Source organism: Cladophialophora bantiana (genome assembly GCF_000835475.1).
Source record: "Cladophialophora bantiana CBS 173.52 unplaced genomic scaffold supercont1.22, whole genome shotgun sequence".
NCBI classification, from domain to species: Eukaryota; Fungi; Ascomycota; class Eurotiomycetes; order Chaetothyriales; family Herpotrichiellaceae; genus Cladophialophora; species Cladophialophora bantiana.
This window is the reverse complement of record NW_015971596.1, coordinates 1,225-21,007: the sequence shown is the minus strand read 5'-3', so window position 1 is coordinate 21,007 and position 19,783 is coordinate 1,225. Positions and strand designations below refer to the sequence as shown.

Genomic DNA, 19,783 nt, shown 5'->3' with positions numbered 1-19,783 from the left:
AAAACGAACATCATTCTGCTATGAGGCAATCTGTGGGAATTTCTTGAGCCTCAGTATCGAGTTCGTGAAGCAATGGAAGAAGTCGAATGGGTAGCGTAAGGGTATTTTTGCAAGTCTAAATAGCATAACGCGGAAGGTGGGATACGCAATATGATACCCCGGTCGGTGCATTGAATGATTGCGATACTGTCAGACAGGGGATAATTCCTCATACAAAAGATCCGTTGCGACGAGCACTAAACAAGTCTTGAGAAAGCAACAAGGACGGAGGGCCGTCTGTGCGCGTGGCCAAGAGCAGCGAAGTAACGGCAGGAGAGCTGTGAAGGCTGAAATGAAATTCTCATAATCTTTCGACGGTAGGCACACTAGGCAGGTAAATCGCCAACGACGAGGACCCCTGGAGATGGGCAAATAGATCGCATCCAGAACTTCCACTGTATGCGTGACTCTTCTTGCAAAGCCTCATATCGAGGAGCGCCACTTAAAGCACGTTCGACAGGGCGATGAAGCAGGCCAGCAGAAGAACACTGGTTCCAACTTTTTTATGAACCGCACCGTTTGTGGCCGAGGCCGAGGGTGCTGACCCTGTTGTCGTAGCGGTTTCAGGGACGCCACTTTGTGTAGAGCTGGCGGAGCCTGTTGCAGTCGTGGATGCTCCACCAGTGGCAGGTGTCGTGGCAGGTGCGATACTGGGACCCGGACCAGCAGTTATCATGTCTCCGTTCCCGCCTGGGTACGTCCCGCCAGCTGCTTCGGTAAAATCTTGAGGAATTTGAGTCTGGTTGCTGACGAAGAAATACATAGCGGCCGCCGGTATACGACCTAGGTTCGACTCATCGAGAAACAGGGTCAAGTTGAAATTGGTTCTATTTGTAGCGCTATAACCCTCGAAGGCAGAGGGAAAAGTAAAGTTCTCGTGCTGAAAGAAGGCGTAGAAAATGTATCGATGGGCAGAGGAGTTAGTGGGAGGAGATGGATTTCGGTAGGGCGCTCGCGGTTCGGTGGAGTTGATGAGTTGGCTGGTTCCATCAGCAGCCTGCGCCCCTGGTGTCATATCGGTTTGCAGCCAGTGCAGGATGAATCGAGCGGTCGGATCTTGAGGATATCTTGCATCAGGGTCAACCATCAGGAGGACGTATGATCCGTTGTAGCTGAAAATGGACTGGAACCGGGAGGTCTCGACAGCAACCGTGGGTTCTTTGGAGGTAACTGCGCCCCCAATCAGCATCGAGGAATGAAGCAGACAACGAAATGTGTACTCTCAACACCAAATAGCTCCGCTTCTGTGACAACGACGGAATTGCCATTGTTCTGGTAAGTAATGGACAGAGCCGTGTCGTTTGGTGCCTCAGGGAAGCCAAAGTCCGGTGGAGGAATGGCCAGAGCAGGTGAGATGACCAAAAGCAGAGGAAACGCTGGATGGCAGCGCATCTTGGACGAGATCGGGACGGGCTACTGTCAGTGAAGTTGAGGCGGCACGAGTGAAGCCTAGGTTTTCAAGTCCTGAAAATTGATGAGCATGTTGTAGAGAACGCCGTGTTTTATGGACAAGATGGGTAGGATGGGCAACGTCATCGCCAATGCGGCCACTGTCAGTCGGTGCCTTCAAGTCACATTCGTGAGACGGTGACAGGTCCTTCCCTGCCGAGACGCATACGAGTACATGATAGATATTGTGCCGTGTGCCGTTGAAACCTCGCTACCTCCTATACCAAATACAGGAGTAATGAGTACAAGTGAAAAAGGAAATGTCGCCCTTCCACCCACCAGTTAGGTCTTGCATAACGCGCTTGGCGGCGACGGTGGCGGTGGCATAAGCAAAGGGGGAAAACTGCCTCGCGACTCTCTCCTCGATCCTCCTCTCACATTCTACTCCATACTCTGTGTGCACTTCCTAAGCCTACAAGATGACACTAGTGATACGATTCTACCTCGTACATCCTCTGGTGAATACTTACCATGCACTGTCCGCTTGCAGAAATGGTCTCGGAAGCCGGTCTCTCCATCGGATCAGCAATGGTCCTGGTGCCTCCGTAGCCTTTGTTGCTTTTCTAATGACGAGCTGTGCGATCTAGCGCTAGCCTTAGCAAAGCCACAACTCAAGCCTGGTTGAATAAAGGAGCCACGGGACTTCAGCTTTCCTGTCCTCCCGTCCTTTGAGGCGCAGATGTTCCCCAGTGTAGAATTCTCCATCTGCCTGGTTAGGCTTTCGTTAATAGAAATATTAATAGTCATTTAGAAACTGGAATCAAGCGTGGGGATCCCTTTGACGAAATCAACTTCTTCGGCTCTGCCGATACGTCTTCGTCCACCAACCATCTCAACAAACCTAGTTTGGTGTTGTTGCCATTGTCAGCACGTCGATTGTGAAGGGCCGCTTTCGAAATCAAATTCGCCTCATCAATTCTAGTGTTGCTTTGTGTGACAGCTAGCTGTCAGCTGTGAATGGCAACGCCAGGACCACTACCGCCGAGTACTGAGGATGAAGGCTTTAAGAGTTGATTGCTGTTGCGCCAGCGTATACAACACTTCCCCATTCCCTCTCTCCAGTCTTAATGTTCAACCCAACAATTCAAGTAATATCTTCTATGCCCATAAGCAAGCACTCGCTAAGTCTTCGCTTCTTAGTCGAAGGACAATACCATAATCCTCACATCCATTACAACTTGCTCCAATGCTTCCTACAACCATGGGCATCTCGACCCTCGCAGCCAACGCACTCCCTATTCTCCTCATCACTGCCACCGCGCAAGCGCAATACGGCCCTGAGGACAACAGAGACGATGGTAAGTTTAACGCCGTGAGATTCTTCCGCTACACCGACCGAAATTGTGATGCCACCCCTCCATTCTAGAGACTTTACGAATCGACATCCCGCCCCTGTTTCAAACACAAGTGGAACAATTCATCAATCAACGTGTCGCCGGCTCAATATTCCTTGACGCTATCCAACCGGGCTGCAAATTCGAAACGTTTCCAGCGGGCTTTGGCTTTGAAGAGAGTCTCAAGGTGGAGCCCGCCATCTAAACTGGCATTGAAGAAAGGTTGGCCAGTCCGAATGGACAATAGTTTTATTTAAATTTCGGCAAGTACCGGGTTTCGTGCAAGAATCAAAATCAGTAGAAATAGAGGGAATGGCTTTGTTGGAAAGGAAATAACGGTGGCATTTTTGAGCCGAAAGGGGATGAGTAAATACAGAATATTGAGCAGCTTTGGAGCAGAGGATTCCTCACACGTCTCTCGTAATGGTTGTCTTTTGCGTCCTGGAACGGAAGGATTCCACACATTCAAATCTACCTATTCTGATGTCGCACCGTCATGCCTTTCGTGAGGTTCTCGGCCGGGCCAAAACGCTATAACTGGAAGCTCAAGGCTGTGGTGAGGATGCGAATGCTTTATCCCTACGTTGAAAGCTGCATGGAAAGCAGCTACTCAAATGTAAGACCGTAAGTGGGCAAAACAGCTGCAGTCGTCCGCTGAACAACATCTGCAAGGGTAGAATTGGTTGTCCAAAATGGAGGCACCATCTAAGATAATTTAACTCCAGCCGCCGCTTTAGTCTCTCCCCTAAATGCATCTTCGTCCAACTCCTTTCAAATCTCTCGAGAACTCGAAATAACCCCATAACGCCTTGGAAGCAATAAGGTGGTCGGGGAAGGAAAAAAAAAACATTAAAGCTCGTCTTCTTAACCCAAAGCGTATCTGCTCCGAGACCGTAGAAACTTTCCATATCGCAACAATAACCATGGCGTAGGAAGAAACGTGACGCTTATGAACGCAACCAGCGATATACCCCATTGATGTCTAAGCTTGTCGAGCATTTGGGACGTAAAGAGCGGAAACGCCGCACATACCCCATAACGTAATAAGCCGTTTCCTGTAAGAGCAGAGGCCCCCGCTTTATCTCTATATATGTCGACCATATAGGCACTATAGTATGTCTGATTACGAAGGACTTTAGCCTATGTTCTGTTAATGAAGAGTTACAACGAAGGAGTAACTCACAAAGTGAAGCACCTAATAGGGCCCAAATAGCGCAGCCGACAGCACAGTAGAGATTCAAGGAACACCTCGATGTGAGGACCAGGCAAGCCTTTGTCGTCGTTAGCAGAACAACAACCTTGCACAGACAAATCTGGGATGCAATATCTTACCAGAATAAACTGAAGGGTAGTAGCCCACTTAGTACCATCGTACCATACATTTTCGCTTCTAGAGGCGATCTCTCATGCAGAGCCTTTGCTCTGGCTCTCTAGTAGTCTTATCAACCGCGATGGCGGCCGGTATAGCAAGCAGACTCCCGACAGCAAGCAAGATGTATGCTAAGCCGATCTCCTTCAATTCAAAGGAGTAGACCTACTCAGAATATAACGATAGACCGCGTAGAATAGATAAGAGACGCCTAAGGTGATAGCGCCATAAAGCGAGACAAGCAGCAGGATCGATTCGGAGAGGAACATATAGACAGTGCGGGAGAACGTGACTCCCAGGACGGATAGAAATCCTCGTGACGTAGAAGATTGTGTCCAACTCGGCCATGACTCTTTTTTTACACTAGGAGATCGTGGTACGTTTCATGTAGGAAAGCTTCGGGAAGCGTGGTCTCAAGAGATGGGAAGTGCTAGAACACAAGCCCGGTGCGGATGGCGCGCAGCCAAAGTTCGGCGTGGGAGCGATATTGATCTTCGATACGCCTGAGCAACTGGGTGCGGCATTATCTTCGAAGGATGTAAAGCCCGTCTTTAGAGACATCGTAAAGTTCTATAATAAATAGCCCGTCTTTCTTAGAGAAGAGCTAATAAGAACTTCTTAAATAGACGCTGGGCGATCACGAAGAGAAATATTAATATAAGATAATATTTCTTAGCTCTTAAGAGAGAGATCTACTTATATTCGCGATTCTAGAGTAGTTATTAAGTAGTAGAAACGATTAGTAACGTCTTAGGGTTATCTTAAGTAGATAGTAATAAAGGTTCTTTTCGTTTTCTCTTTTTTCGTTGCTAAAGGTCGTAGTTTATCTCAACTTAGCTTTTTCTCGCCTATAACGCCTATTAATTACGCCTAGCCTTACTTAGATATGTTCTTTTCTGAGTAGAGTACGAGTTGAAACCCTTTTATCTCATCGCTCACAGTATAATTCGACAGCGAGTGAGCGACGACGGAGAAACTAAGGAGAAAAACTATCCCATTAACTATCATTGGCACCTAGAATTATCTTAGGTCCTTAGACCCGATATCGAGGCTACGCCCTAATTGGCTAGGCTATGAGATAAAGCACTAGCTAATCACCTAATTTAAAGAATGTTGCGATAAACGAGTCGGAGGCTCGATACGTGAAAATGGCCGAGATTTCCTTTGAGCGTTTAAATGACGTTATTACTATAGATTTTATGTATAGTAGTGTCACGAATCTACCGTTGGCCCTAAGTACCCTACGCCCTTCACCGGATTCGGTTGAGTGGTATAGGAAGAAAAGAATAAGGTAAAGAATGGTTCAAGATAAGACTATTTAATAGTGACTAAATATTTAGGGATTTTAGGTAGCATAGGTACGCTTGCCCCTGCAGCCGTAACTCGTATGTGCTCGGCGAAATCCCCGCGAGTGCGGGGAAGGGTTAACTCCGCACCTACATAATTTCATTAGAAGAATCTCCAAATAAACTATGATGTCGATAACCTCGGCCTACTTACTAACTGCCATATTTTTAAAGAAGAATCTCGAAACCGTAGGCGGTTGAACAAAGCCTAGTATAATATCCCTCTAAACCTAACAGCAAAATTATGTCTGACGAACTCGACATCCCTTCAATCTGCGCTCAGATCTCACAGTCGTACTCACCTTGCGACGTCTCTGATGCTCTTCTAAAACTTCATATTCCCTCTGCCGGCTTCCTTCGCGACATCTCACCGATTCCCACTCGTCATGGCTCTAGCCATCGCCTTGTTGCCCCTATCAGTACCGTGCTTTTTGTCGACAACGCCCATACTCCAGGCACCGAATATGACGGCTTAATTGTTCCTTCAAAATCCAATCTCCCAGGCGATAAACACTTCTCCGATGTTGCGCCTGCAGGATCCGTGGTCCTTATGCAGCAGCCCTCACATCAGATCGCTGCTCTCTTGGGTGATATCGTAGCTACACGCTACAAAGTTCGTGGCATTAGCGGCTGCTTTATCGATGGGCGAGCTCGTGATATCGTTGGATGTGGTGAGCTGTGTAAGGATGGGAGCTTTCAGTGCTGGGCAAAGGCGTTGACTAGTCCTGGTACGAGTCTACAAGGGAAGCCATGGGCAGTGGATGTGCCAATTAAAATTGGAGATGTGGTGATCAAGCCAGGAGACTTATTGGTGGCAGATGAAGCAGAGATGGTTTGCTGTGTGATTCCGAGGGAGAAGTTAAGCGAGGTTATGGAGTTATTGCCGGTGCATAAGGAAGCAGATGACGGATTATTACAGGACGTAAAAGACGGGATGGCTTTTAAAGAGGCGATTAAGAGATGGCCAAAGCATTACAGTAATCATTGATAGGGACGCCATAATACCGACATTCTTAGTCTCGAGTGTCACTCCAGCAGTCGTGGCAAAAGTAGCCTTTAATTAAGAAGATTATTAAGAAATCCCTCGTGAGGCTAACTGTTAGACACAGCCTTGCGGAAGACCGATTGCGAGTCGCACGAGCACGACTCATCACGCTCATTGGACACCTGGAAGGATCCACGGAGGAACAAGGCTGGATCACGTGATAGGCCCTGTTGGCCCTGTTGGCCCTATTGGCTCTGTCAACAGAGCGCACAGAGCGCACAGAGCGCACAGAGCGTAAGCATTATATATACACCCTCACTACCCTAGATAGTTACACTCCCTTCGTAGCCAACTCATGTTATCTACTGAACTATACAGTTCTTAGTAGTAGAGAACCCTACTCATACCTTGTGTCTTCCTCAACCAGCTCATACTATTCACGGATTGTTACTGAGAACCCTAACCCAGTTAGGATCAGTAGGGATCCTTAACACTTTGGCTACCACCCCCGTTGCGGAAGGCAACCCATATAAGTAGACCGAACCGACCCGCCTCACCTATAGACGAACTTACGTAACGTACTGCACGACTATCACTCAACGATAACACGATGTCGATAACCTCGAGTACACTAAGATCAACACTAAGCACCCTAAGAACTACGGCCAGTGCACCACCACCGGCGTATGGGATAAGTGTGGCAAGCTCTTCCAGGGACGTACCATTGACAGTTAGCAAAGGGAAGATTAGCAATCCACCTAAGCCCTTTAACGGCGTGGAGTCTAAGCTTATACTCTTTATTCACTATATAAATATGTATATTCTAATGAACCTCACTAACTTCCAGAACGACTTATAGAAGATCCTTTTTATAGGAAGCTATTTTGAAGGAGACGCTAAGGTATGGCTTAGACCCTTCGTTAAGAACTATATGGAAAACGAAGGAGACGATAGGGAAGACGAAACTATTAACCTATTCGAAACATTTATAGAGTTTAAGGAAACGGTGAAGCTAATGTTTAGGGTAAAGGATGAGGAAAAGAAAGTCTAAAAGAAAATAGTGGGTCTCCGATAAACGGAGTTAGTTTAAGAATACGCGATAAAATTTAGGACACTAAATATAGCTCTAGGATGGTAGGATAATATCACTATTCCGATCTTTAGAGAAGAACTAAAACTAAAGATTAAGTGGGAACTACGATATCTTAAAAAGATTACCTTAGAGAACTAGATCGCTATCGCTATTAAAGAAGATAACGATATTAAAGAATATCGGTAATAAGAACCCTACAATTCTAGAAAGATATAAGCTACGAAGGCTTAATAGATAAATATCTAGAAGAGACGTAAGCCGTACTACGGACTCTAATCTATGGATCTAAGCTAGGCGTAGAAACGGCGAAATAACCTTAGAAAGAATAAACTAAAAGAATCTTCCGGGAAAAAGAAAGAGGTTATCTACTATAGCTATGGGAAGCTAGGATACTACGTAAAGGAATGTAAATAAAAGAAGAATATTAGGGATCTACGCAACGTAGTAGGTATAAAGGAATTAGAGTAGCTGAATGCCTTGTTCTATTTACGTAGCCCTATTGACAACGACTCAACGCTTAAGAAAAAGGAAGAGTTCTCTCTTAGCCGATTTAGGTGAGAGGAGACTCTTATAGCTTCCCCTCTTTCTATTACGTGAAAAGGGTAAGGCAGCGTTAACCGATAGTCTTATGTCTCAACCGTCCTTTGCCTTATTCTTTCCTTTTCTTTCTATACCGTCCACCCGATTCGGGTGGAGGGCGTAGAGTACTTAGGGACAACGGTGGGTTCGTGATAGTTGCCCCCCCTCTAAAAAGCGGCTCGCCCTCGAGTCGCTGCGAGTATGAAGACAGCCTTAATCCATCGTATAGATAGGCCGTCTTAATTATTAATAACGAAGATAATAATATAGTAGTTAAATAGCCATTCACTAACAATAGTAAGTGATTAAATTCCCACCCGATTTAGGTGAGACAGCCGTTTTATATTATTATAGCAATGCGAGTGAGGTTCAATTCACTTCAGCCTTTGCTTTGGTTCTTAAGCCCTTTACTATGGCCTTCTTCGTCTCTTTCTTTCTCGTTTAGATTAATTATAAGATGTATAAGTATTATTCACCTCACTCGGGTGAGAGACGCTACTAATATATATATAGTCTCTTACGTACGAGGAAGTCCGGCTAGATACTTAGTCTTAGTTAGGCTATGGTGCCAGCCTTATTAATAAGAATTATGAGTTCTATAATATTAGAATAATAACAGCGTACTAACGAAAGAAGCGCTTTCCGCGGTTTTACGGATCCTCCGTCTACTCCTGGCTCGGAGCTAGTTTTTTCTGCCTTGCCCTGCGACTGAACTTAGTCTAAGTTGTGTGGGTTTTGCTCTCGTTCCCGGCCTGGCGCTGGCTGCGTTGTCGTGAGTGAGAATTTAGCTAAGGTTAATAGTATGCTAAATAAATTAAGTCCCCGTTAATCTGTAGGTAGGTTATCGTGCCCTCTAAGCTCTCATCGAGAGAGTAATTTTCGTTGCTAGCAGTGATTCGGCTATTTCAGCCGATTAGATGTAGATGTTTCTCATTCGATTCGGGTGATGAATCACTAACATCTATTTTAGAGAATAACTTAAGTTCTAAGTATAGGGGCTTAAGCCCATATTTCGAAAAGCTAATCGTATTTATAAGGTTAGCGACGATACCGACCTCTTCGATCTTAGAGAGATTTAGCATTTACTAGACGTCCTAATGAACGTTTTCACCTTTTATTAGTGATATTAAGAGGTGAAGGAATAATACTAATTAGAACAGTGGCTCCCTCTCTCCCGGCCCCTTCTACCTTCGTCAATGACGATGAGGAGGATTTTAGCTCGGGTTTCGATATACTTATTCTTCTCACCCGATTCGAGTGAGAAATCACTAATAGTGAAATAGACTAGAGTACTAATTATTCTAGTAACTCCTTCTCTTCTCTCTTCTCTTCTCTAGCTTCGCCGATCTTGAAGAAGATTATTGTCTCTTTCTTCTCTTTCGCTGCCGCCGTCCGCGCTCACTAGAGAGTGCCGGACGTATAGTTAGCTACTCTTCGCGGCCTTAAAATGTAGGTCGAATATATGAATTAAGAACGTCTCTAGGCCTATGGCCGCTGGGACAACGATGTCTCTGGACGACGTCGTTCTTCTCGTTTATAGTACTAATATTAGGGCTATATAGAATATAAGTGAATAGTAGGGCAACATTATTCTTAGGAGGTAGGTCGGGACCTCCCTAAAATATAGAATATATATGGATAGTAGAGTAATACTTATCCTTAGGGGTAGATCGGGATCCTTAAAACGATCTATAAGGGTATCGCCTTTACGTAGCGTAGATTGTAAGTAGCCCTTTGTAGTGAAACTAAGTATACCCTCACTCGATTTAGGTGAGAGATATTTCTCATTAAGTACGTACGCCGTACTTTTCGTCGAACTCTCTAATTATTTTTCGTATAAGGGCACCGATGAAGTGTTTCCTAGGTTTCTATATATTATGTTTATAGCCTCACCCTAGCCATTTAACTAATTAACGTCGTCTTACTCCCTTTTCTTAAGCGTCTAGGATCTATTCTACATCGAACTCTTCCTCTTTATCTACATTGATAGGTGAAGAAGAAAGAGTTTCTTAGCGTTAATGATAAGCCTAAAGAAGTGAAACGTAAAATATTAAATGAATTCGTTTATAACGCTTAGATAGAGTAAGTTAATAGATATTTTTATCTATTCGTTGTTTAACGTAGAAAGGCCCTATATACTTATTAGAGAGTTTCTTACTAGCTTTACGTAACTTAATGTTTTTCGTTGAGAGTATAACTAGATCGTCCGCTATAAATTCTATATTCTTACGGTGCTAATTATAGTAGCTCTTAATCTTTTCTTACGTCCTTTACTAGGATTCTCGTAAGTGAGCTCGTATAGCTAAAATCTTCTTAGTATTTTGTCTTACTCTCTTATGAATTAAGAGCGGTTCCTTTTTACCTAATTCGGGTGAATAAGAATCTTTAAGATTTCTTTTTATACTAGGTTTATAGTTATATACTATCTAGAACGATATAGTATTAATCGTACTATTTCGGCTATTATTAATAGTTTATTCTGCACTGCTAAGTAGTTTAGTTTAGTTACTTTATTCGTTATTTAGATAGTATCTTAAGTAGCATTTAAGTACTTAATTTAGCCGCTCTATTTATTCGTCTATCTATAGATGAAAAGCGATTAATAGCTTTCTCTTAACCGTGAGATAATAGCACATCGTCTTCTAATACTTCGACGTAAATAGAGAGTCTCTATTACTTATAATTATTTTAGGCATTCCATATCTCGAGAAGACTTTATTAATTAAGATCGTTCCTAATTTCTAGGTCGTTATGTCTTGCTTACATAGAATGAGACGCACTATTTTTAAGTGCCTATCTACTACTATTAGTACCGCGTCGTAGACGCTATTCCGATGCTTAGACGGTGGTAGCCCTACGATGAAGTCTATAGTAATACCTTACTAGGGCTTCATCGACGGAGCTAGAGAGACTAGCTCTCTATAAAGCTTATACCTTAGAACCTTTATTCTTTAGTATACATCATAAGTATTTATATACTCGTAAACGTCCCTCTTTACCCTAGGCCATTAATAATAACGCTAAATAACTTCGAGCGTTCTAGCTCGCCTAAAGTAACCCCCGTCCTAAGGATCATTATGATTAACCCTTAGGATCTCAGCCTTAATCGTTGAATCATTAGAAATATAAATAAGTTCATTTCGTCGAACTATTTTCGCTTAATCTAGTGTCTAATGCCCTTTATCTACGAAGGTTGTCCACATTCGTACGTCTACGAATCGATTAAGACTCTACGCCTCCCGAATCTGAGCTTCTAGATTTGCTCTCCCACCTAATTCGGGTGAGAAAGTCGACGCTCTTTCTCTTTTAGGGGTCGCCTAGCTTACATTTACTAGGCGACCGTCCTCGATGAGTTTATTTAATCTATCGCTCTTCTACTTTAGCTCTACTTCGCTAGTAGAAGGTATTGGACTAAAAATAGTGTTTCATTCACTGTTCCTTGGATGCGGTTTTCGTAACGACTGCGCTCTCGTTAATATCGCAATTCGAACAGCGCTAATCGATATCGATACTTCACCGTCTCCACCCGATTCGGGTGGAGGCTCTGAGCGTAGGGCTATAAGTTCATGCAGTATATTGCTCTATTTATCAGCACTTAAAATTACTCGCTTATAATTAGACCTTCTGAATAAGCCATCAGCGGGGTTTTTCTTACCTACCCTCTATTTAATACGAAAATTGAATGCTACTAGATCTTCTACTCAGCGTATTTATCTCTTTCGAGCTAACACCATTATATTTATAAAGTGGGTTAGCGCTTTATAATTAGTGACCATAGTCACTATCTTAGAGGGGGCTTCTAGATAATGCCTTTATTCCTTGAATGCGTATATAATCATTAGCATTTCCTAGTCACTCGTAGAGTACCGAATTTCCTTAGATTTATATTTACGGGAGTAGAAGGCTATAGGTTTCTAAACGAATAAAGATTTCTTATTCATTTTAGATAAGGGAATAGTGATCTTCTAGAATAATATATCTTCTAGTTTACTACTAGAGATATCGATCTCTACTCTTATCTCTAGGTCTAGATCGTAATGATGGAGTAGAGAGGCTCTTTTAAAGCGCTTCTTAAGCTCTTAAAAAGCCTCATTTACTTTTAGAGTTCATTTTAGAGGGCTCTTCTTTACGTTATACTTTATTTTCTTTAGTAGGTCTATAATTAGCGTCACTACTCTTAAGAAATTACGGATGAAGCCCCTATAGAAATTAGTAAACTCTAGAAATATCTAGATATCTCTAAATATCTAGGGGGTAGATTAATCTCGGATGGCTATTACTCTCTAAGGATTTATTAAAACTTCTTTCTTATTAACGATGAAGCCTAGAAATATTACTTCTCTTATATAGAACTCACATTTACTGAGTTTAATGAAAAGCCGTGATTTTCGAAGTCTTTCGAGTACTTATTTAATATAATTCTCGTATTTCTTCTCTATTCTGCTAAAGATTAGAATATCGTCTATATATATAATGCAGAAAACGTCTAGTAAGCTCTTTAGAGACTCGTCTACGTATGTCTAGAAGATAGCTAAGGCATTCATTAGTCTAAAAGACATTACTAAGTACTCGAACTACCTATATCTAGTGCGGAATACTATTTTTTACTAGTTCTCTACCTTAATGAGAATTCTATAGTAAGCATCTCGTAGATCTAGCTTTATAAAGAGTTTTGCTCCTACTAGGCGATTAAGAATCTCAGATATTAAGGGTAATGAATAACGATTCTTAATCGTAACCTTATTTAGCCCTCTATAGTCCACATAGAGGCGAAGTTCTTCGTCTTTCTTTAGAATAAATAGAATAGAAGTCTTAATAGGTGAGATACTTCGTCGAATTTACTCTTTCATTAATATATTATTAAAGTATTTCCTTAGAGCCTCGAGTTCTCTATTACTTAAAGGATAGATGGGTCTATAGAGTGCTATTATATCTAGCGTAAGATTAATTACATACTCTACCTTCGACACTAGTGAAATTTAAGCCTCGCCCGGATCTAATGCTACGTCGCTATAGCTAGTATAAAGAGAAGATATATCTTCGTCTTTACTTAATATAAGAGTTCGGAGGCGGGTGAAATACTATCTTACCCGATTCGAATAAGAAACCCTTTAAGATTTCTCTAAAGATTAATACTACATAATATAGATTTTATTCTTCTCTTAAATAAGCTCTTACGCTGTAATTATACTAATTTGAATTTAGCGGTCTAGATCTCTCACTACCTAGGTATCATCTCTAAAATTAATGTCGGAATTAATTACTTCGAGTTAGCGTATACCGAGTATTATGTTGAATTCCTCGATATTCGTAGATAATAAATTAAGTCTGGCCTTAGTAGTCCTTCCCCGGTCATTAATGGTCTAAATCTCGAGGCTATAACGGCCGTAAATGGTGATCTGCCGACTATTCACAGCCTTTCTAAATACATCTGGTGAAACGCCTTTTAAACTAAGCCTAACAATAGTTATCTATGAGATGAAGTCGTCCTGTACCCCATAGTTCATAAGGGCCCGTAATCGATGCTTCTCGCTCTTTACTCGGATTATTACTTAAATGCTTACACAGCGTTACTCTAATGCGCCGTATCTCGTAGACTGAATGTGCCCTAATGCGGTAGCTGCGTTTACTACATTAGTATCTATTTTTTTATACTCTTTTTAGGGCAATTCCGTACTAGATGCCCTTCCTTGTGGCAATTATAGCACTTAGGAACAAACGAGGACGTTGATTTTTCTCTCTGCTTAGCTTTGGACTTAGCTGACACGTTTAGCGAACTAAATATATTTTTTCTCTCCCGATTCGGGTGGGAAGTTCTATTTCTACTTTCTATTATAGCCATCGATGTCTTTTACTTTAGAAGCTCATTTTTTTTCCCTAAAGCATTCTTCTCCTTAGCCTTACTCTTTTACTCATTCGCGAAACGTGTCTCATGGCGATAGGCGGCCGTAAGGATAGTATCTCTATTGAGACGTACCTCCTATAGCTCTACCATAACTACGTTACGAATATTAGACTATAGACCGTAAAGAAAACGCTATATCTTTTACTCGACTTCCGTAAGTCTTAATGCCTTTATCTCGGCCTCTATCTACTTTAGTTTATGTAAGTACTAATGAATACTCTATTCTTTTCATTACTTTCTAAACTAAGTAGTATAAGTGGCCTTAAAAGTATAAGTTTAAGAGTCTTTAATAGTGCCTCGAAGGAACGTAAGGAATTCTTTCTAACTAGCGGGTACGTTACGTTGTCTATAATATATCTAACGAGGCTCTTTATCTAGCTAGGTTACCGCCGTTTAGATAGTCTACTTAGTTATCTTAGAGTCTATTAGATTCTAGTGATAGGACTCGAAATACATCTCGATGCTTATAATAAACTCGGTTAAGACCTAGTAACTATCTCTATTAAAATACTTCGGGGGGTCCGCCTTAAAGATTTTCGCGTAGCTAGCTAAATTATCTATAGCTAGTCGCTTATTATTTTTACTCGATTTAGGTGGGAGACTTCGAGAATATACTGTAGTCTCTTACATTAATCTTTATTCTACACTGAGAGTACCCCCTCTCCGTAGGTAATGGATTCGGTCTATTTATTCTCGCCGTGTTCTTTCTCTTTTAAGCCTAAATAGTTCGGTCTATAATTGTTTATCATTCATTTCTTCGAGGTCACTTACGTCCGTAGGCGTGAAAATAGGGTGTCGCGGGTCTGTAGGGCCCGTAGTGGTCGTAGGGTCTTCATCGACAGTCCCCGACGAGACCTCGGGCGCCTCATTATCTCGGGGCGATGAGGGGTTTATTCTCATCTAATTTAGGTGGGAACTTACCCTAGTAAGGATGGTTTTTAGGGGTCTCCCTAGAATCGTATATAGCTACTACTAGCTCGACAGTGCCACTACGTAATAGGTAAGCGTTGAGAATTATTAGGGACCTACGTAACGCAGTAGATATAAAGGAATTAGAGTAGCTGAATATCTTATTCTATTTACGTAGCTCTATTGACAACGACTCAACGCTTAAGAAAAAGGAAGAGTTCTCTCTTAGCCGATTTAGGTGAGAGGAGACTCTTATAGCTTTCTCTCTTTCTATCACGTGAAAAGGGTAAGGTAGCGTTAACCGATAGCCTTGTGCCTTAACCGTCCTTTACCTTATTCTTTCCTTTTCTTTCTATACCGTTCACCCGATTTGGGTGGAGGGCGTAGAGTACTTAGGGACAACGGTGGGTTCGTAATAAAGAAGTAGGTCGCTACCGTAGAAAAGTAACCAAAGTAGGAGAAAGTCGCTAAAATAGCTCTAGAAGCTAATATAGCTGAAGGAGGATATGTACGCCCAGGCGACTCTATAGACTAAGGGAAAGCGGTTATCACGGGAATCACTACCAATAAAATCCATATTCGAACTAAGTATTGGACAAGGAAACTATGCTCCGACCCTTACTATCCACGGCGAATTATAGAATATAATTATACGGTGTACGAACTAGACGAATTACTGATAGACATAGAAACAATCTTTAGGATTTATATATATCGAAGTTAAGAATATCTATAGACTAACACTCACCTAGATTTTATATACGCCCACTAAGGAGGAAATTCATAAGGACAATCATTAACCTAGATTTCTTCCGATGATACGACGCCACTTGAATATAATATGGCTAATTCTAAATACGACTTAGACCCCGATTACACTAGGGAGAGCTAAACATAGGGACCTAAAGAATTCTTCACGGAAGAAGAAATTAGATAATTAATTCGAGAAGTCACTAAATGAGTTATAGCGACGGTAGCGTAAACGGAATAAATTATTCGCGAAGTAAGGAAGGCTATAAACTAAGAAGAGACCTTTCTACGATCTCTCACCGAAAGAAATATCCTAGATATTACTAGAATGGCGAGACTTTTAGAAGAAGAAGTTCGCGAACGAATTAATTATATAAGAATTATGGATCGAGTAGAAGCCGGGGTATAGATAACCATACGCGCATGTCGAGAACGAGGAGTTCTAGTTCCACGATATATTAAGACTTTGCCTAACGTGCTTATCGCCGAACTATTTTCTTACAACCGCGTTCATAGCTGTCCACTCCGATTAATTCCACACCTCCACGAGTAGCATCTCGACTATTTATAGCCCGAGAAGCTAGATATAACGGCTATCGAAGTATAATAAGCCCATACCGAGTTAATTCAACGTTACGACGACCATAATTGCGACGTATCATAACCTTAAGATGAAAGAATAGACTACCTTCACTAACTAAAAAACTAGGTTAGTGGGAGGATAAGGGGCACCTACATCACCGGAAGTATACCCCTAGAAAACGCTAGCGCTAAAAGATTAATAGTAAAGACGTACATCTAGTTAGAATTAGAGAAGAAAGGCGAAAGTTAAAACTTAAAGTAAATACGGCTATAAGGTCTAACGCTAGAGCTATATTCCTTAGAGGGACACTTAAAGACTAAGAAGTTAGCATTCTAATAGATTTAGAATATATAGGGAACCTCGTATATACGAGAATAGTAAAGAAGCTATAAAACTGGAAAGTTCTAAGGCCGGAATCTAACTTAATTACTAGATTCGATGGAATAATTATGATATAACTTACGCACGAGCTAAAAGCAGTGTAACTAACGATCGATGATTACTAGAAAAGACTGGATCTTAATATTATAGACATAAAATACGATATAGTCCTTGGGATGCCATGGCTAAAATACTATAACCCTATTATCGACTGAGCTAAATCCTAGGTGCGGTTCGATAACTACGACCACGATAATAAAACCCTAGAAATAGAAATGGAGGCGGTATAAACCTACGTAAAGAAAACGGTCTGAGTGCGATCGGCACGGGTTTTTAATAATACGACTATGGAATATTCACCATAATACGCACACTTAAAATTAGTATTCGAGAAGAAGATAGAAACTAATGCACTACTAGAATATAAGTCATGGGACCACGAAATATATCTTTAGGAAGGGAAACAACCTATATTCGGACCCCTCTACTCTCTATCGAAGAAAGAGTAAGTCGCTCTACGAGAATATCTTAAAGAAAATATAGCTAAAGACTATATTAGATCATCGAAGTCGGAGGTAGGATATCTAATTCTATTTACTCTAAAGAAAGATAGTAAGCTCCGATTATATGTGGACTATCGAAAGCTCAACGACATTACCATTAAGAATGTCTACTCGCTACTACGAATTAATGAGCTATAAGACCGGCTAAGAGGCGCTAGATACTTTACGGTACTCGACATTCGAGACGCGTACTACCGTATACGCATAAAAGAAGGCGAAGAGTGGAAAACGGCTTTCAGGACTCGATATGGACTATTCGAGTATTGCGTGATGCCGTTCGAACTCACTAACGCCCCAGCAACGTTTTAGGCACTAATTAACAATATGTTGAGAAAATACCTTAATATATTCTATGTCGTATACTTAAATAATATATTAATCTACTTTAAGATCTATAAGAAATATATGGAATACGTAACGAAGGTACTGGAGGCTCTTTAGAAATACTAGTTATCGGTTAAGCTAGAAAAATGTAAATTCTATAAAGATAGTGTTAAATTCTTAGGATATATAGTCACCCGAGAAGGACTTAAGATGAACCCCGATAAGGTTAAAAGCGTATTAGAATGGCTAGAACTAACTACACTAAGGGAACTATAAGCGTTCCTAGGATTCGCTAACTTCTATCGGAAGTTTATACGAAATTACTCGCGAATCACTATATCCCTAATAAACCTAATAAAGAAAGGAGTCGCGACCTTTACTTTAATAGAGCTTACTAGATAGACGATTAAGGATCTTAAGAAAGCGTTCACCGAGACCCCGATCCTTACGATCTTCGACCCGGATCTATAGACACTTCTTAAGATGAATGCATTAGATAGCGCGATCGCTGCGGTTCTTATATAGATAGAATAAGACGGGAAGATTAGGCTAGTCGCCTACTTCTCACGAAAAATGATAGAACTAGAGCTTCACTACGATATTTACGATAAAGAATTACTCGCTATAGTGAAAGTATTTAAACACTAGAGAGTTTATTTAGAAGAACCTAAATACTTAGTGAAGGTCTATTCGAATTATAAGAATCTTTTATACTGGAATACGACTAAAATATTTAATAGAAGATAAGTGCGATAGGTAAAAACACTCGCTATATATAACTTTAGAATTTACTATATTAAAGGGAAAGAAAACGGCTGAGTAGATGCTCTTAGTCGACGACTAGACTATATAAAGGATATAAAGCTAATCTCACTAATCTTACTACGATAAGAGGAAGAATATCTTATATATATACGACTAGTACTCGTAGTAATAGAAGTAGTCTTAGAGAAAGATAACTACCGATTTAATCTAAAAACTAATATAACGGAATATTACTTCGTAGATAGGGTGCATAATGAAGTTATACGCCTAGAAGTTATGAAGCATTATTACAACGATTCATTGATAGAACACCCAGGAGTCGATAAGATAATTAAGCTTATCACCCGATACCACGACCCTTAGAAGTATATGAGATAAGAGATCTAAGAATTTATTAACTAGTGCGAAGTGTACGCGTAGACGAAGTACGCGAGATATAGGCCCTACGAACTACTAAAATCGTTATAAGTTCTCGACGAAGCCTAGATATTTATTATATTTAACTTTATTACGAAACTATTTAAATTATAAGAACCCCTTACGAAAGTAATCTACGATAGTATACTAATGATATATAATAGACTAACGAAGTTTTTATACTTTAGACTATACCTTAAGAAATTAATAGTAGAAGAATTTATATATGAATTTCTACGAATAGTCTTTACTAATTACGAAATGTCTAAAGAGATTATTATAGATAGAGATAAGCTTTTTACATCTAAATTTTAAAAGATATTAATGGAAATACTAATGACGAAGTATAAACTATTTATATCGTTCCACTCTTAGATAGACGGCTAAATAGAAAGAACGAACTAGACTTTAGAATAATACTTAAGAATATACGTAGACTATAGTTAAACGAACTAGGTAAGGCTACTACTAGTTACTTAATTTTACTTTAATAATTATAAGTTAGTAATAGAAATAAGTTCATTCTTTACTAACTATGGGTTTCACCCACGACTTAAAGAAGTTATAGACGAAAGTCTAAACCTAAGGGCTAAAAATATAACATTAACTATAAAGGAACTATACGAATAACTTAAGTTAGATCTACGATTTCTCATAGAAAGAATAATAAGCTACGTAAATAAGAAACGAATCGAGGGATCGCTCCTAGAGAAGAGGGACCCCGTCTATCTTTTACGGAAAAATATTAAAACGAAGAGACTAAGTGCGAAGCTAGACTATACGAAACTCGGACTATTTAGAATTAAAGATAAACTTAGAGACGTTATATATCGACTAAAATTACTAAAGGATATAAAAATTTATAACGTATTTTATAAAGCACTCCTTAAACTAGTATCGCGGAACGCTAAAATTATCTAAATACTTTCGCTAGATGAGAAGATAGTATCTAAGAAATATGACGTTAAGAAGGTCCTTAGAAAACGCGTTAA

At 40.7% G+C, this 19,783-nt stretch overlaps 3 protein-coding genes across 3 annotated transcripts; 2 read left to right on the top strand and 1 right to left on the bottom strand.

Moving 5' to 3' along the window:
* Nucleotides 1–481: 481 nt before the first annotated feature.
* On the bottom strand, nt 482–1,431 carry Z519_11391 (uncharacterized protein; the record flags this gene model as incomplete). The annotated part of the gene is made up of 2 exons (XM_016769103.1): nt 482–1,209; nt 1,260–1,431. 2 exons carry the CDS (start codon nt 1,429–1,431, stop codon nt 482–484), a joined length of 900 nt encoding a protein of 299 aa, XP_016614476.1.
* Nucleotides 1,432–2,689: 1,258 nt separating this feature from the next.
* On the top strand, nt 2,690–3,027 carry Z519_11390 (uncharacterized protein; the record flags this gene model as incomplete). Its single annotated transcript, XM_016769102.1, has 2 exons — nt 2,690–2,786; nt 2,855–3,027. 2 exons carry the CDS (start codon nt 2,690–2,692, stop codon nt 3,025–3,027), a joined length of 270 nt encoding a protein of 89 aa, XP_016614475.1.
* Nucleotides 3,028–5,781: 2,754 nt separating this feature from the next.
* Z519_11389 (uncharacterized protein) lies at nt 5,782–6,525 on the top strand (the record flags this gene model as incomplete). Its single annotated transcript, XM_016769101.1, has 1 exon — nt 5,782–6,525. The coding sequence occupies one exon, from the start codon at nt 5,782–5,784 to the stop codon at nt 6,523–6,525; it is 744 nt and encodes a 247-aa protein (XP_016614474.1).
* Between the last annotated feature and the right edge of the window lie 13,258 nt (nt 6,526–19,783).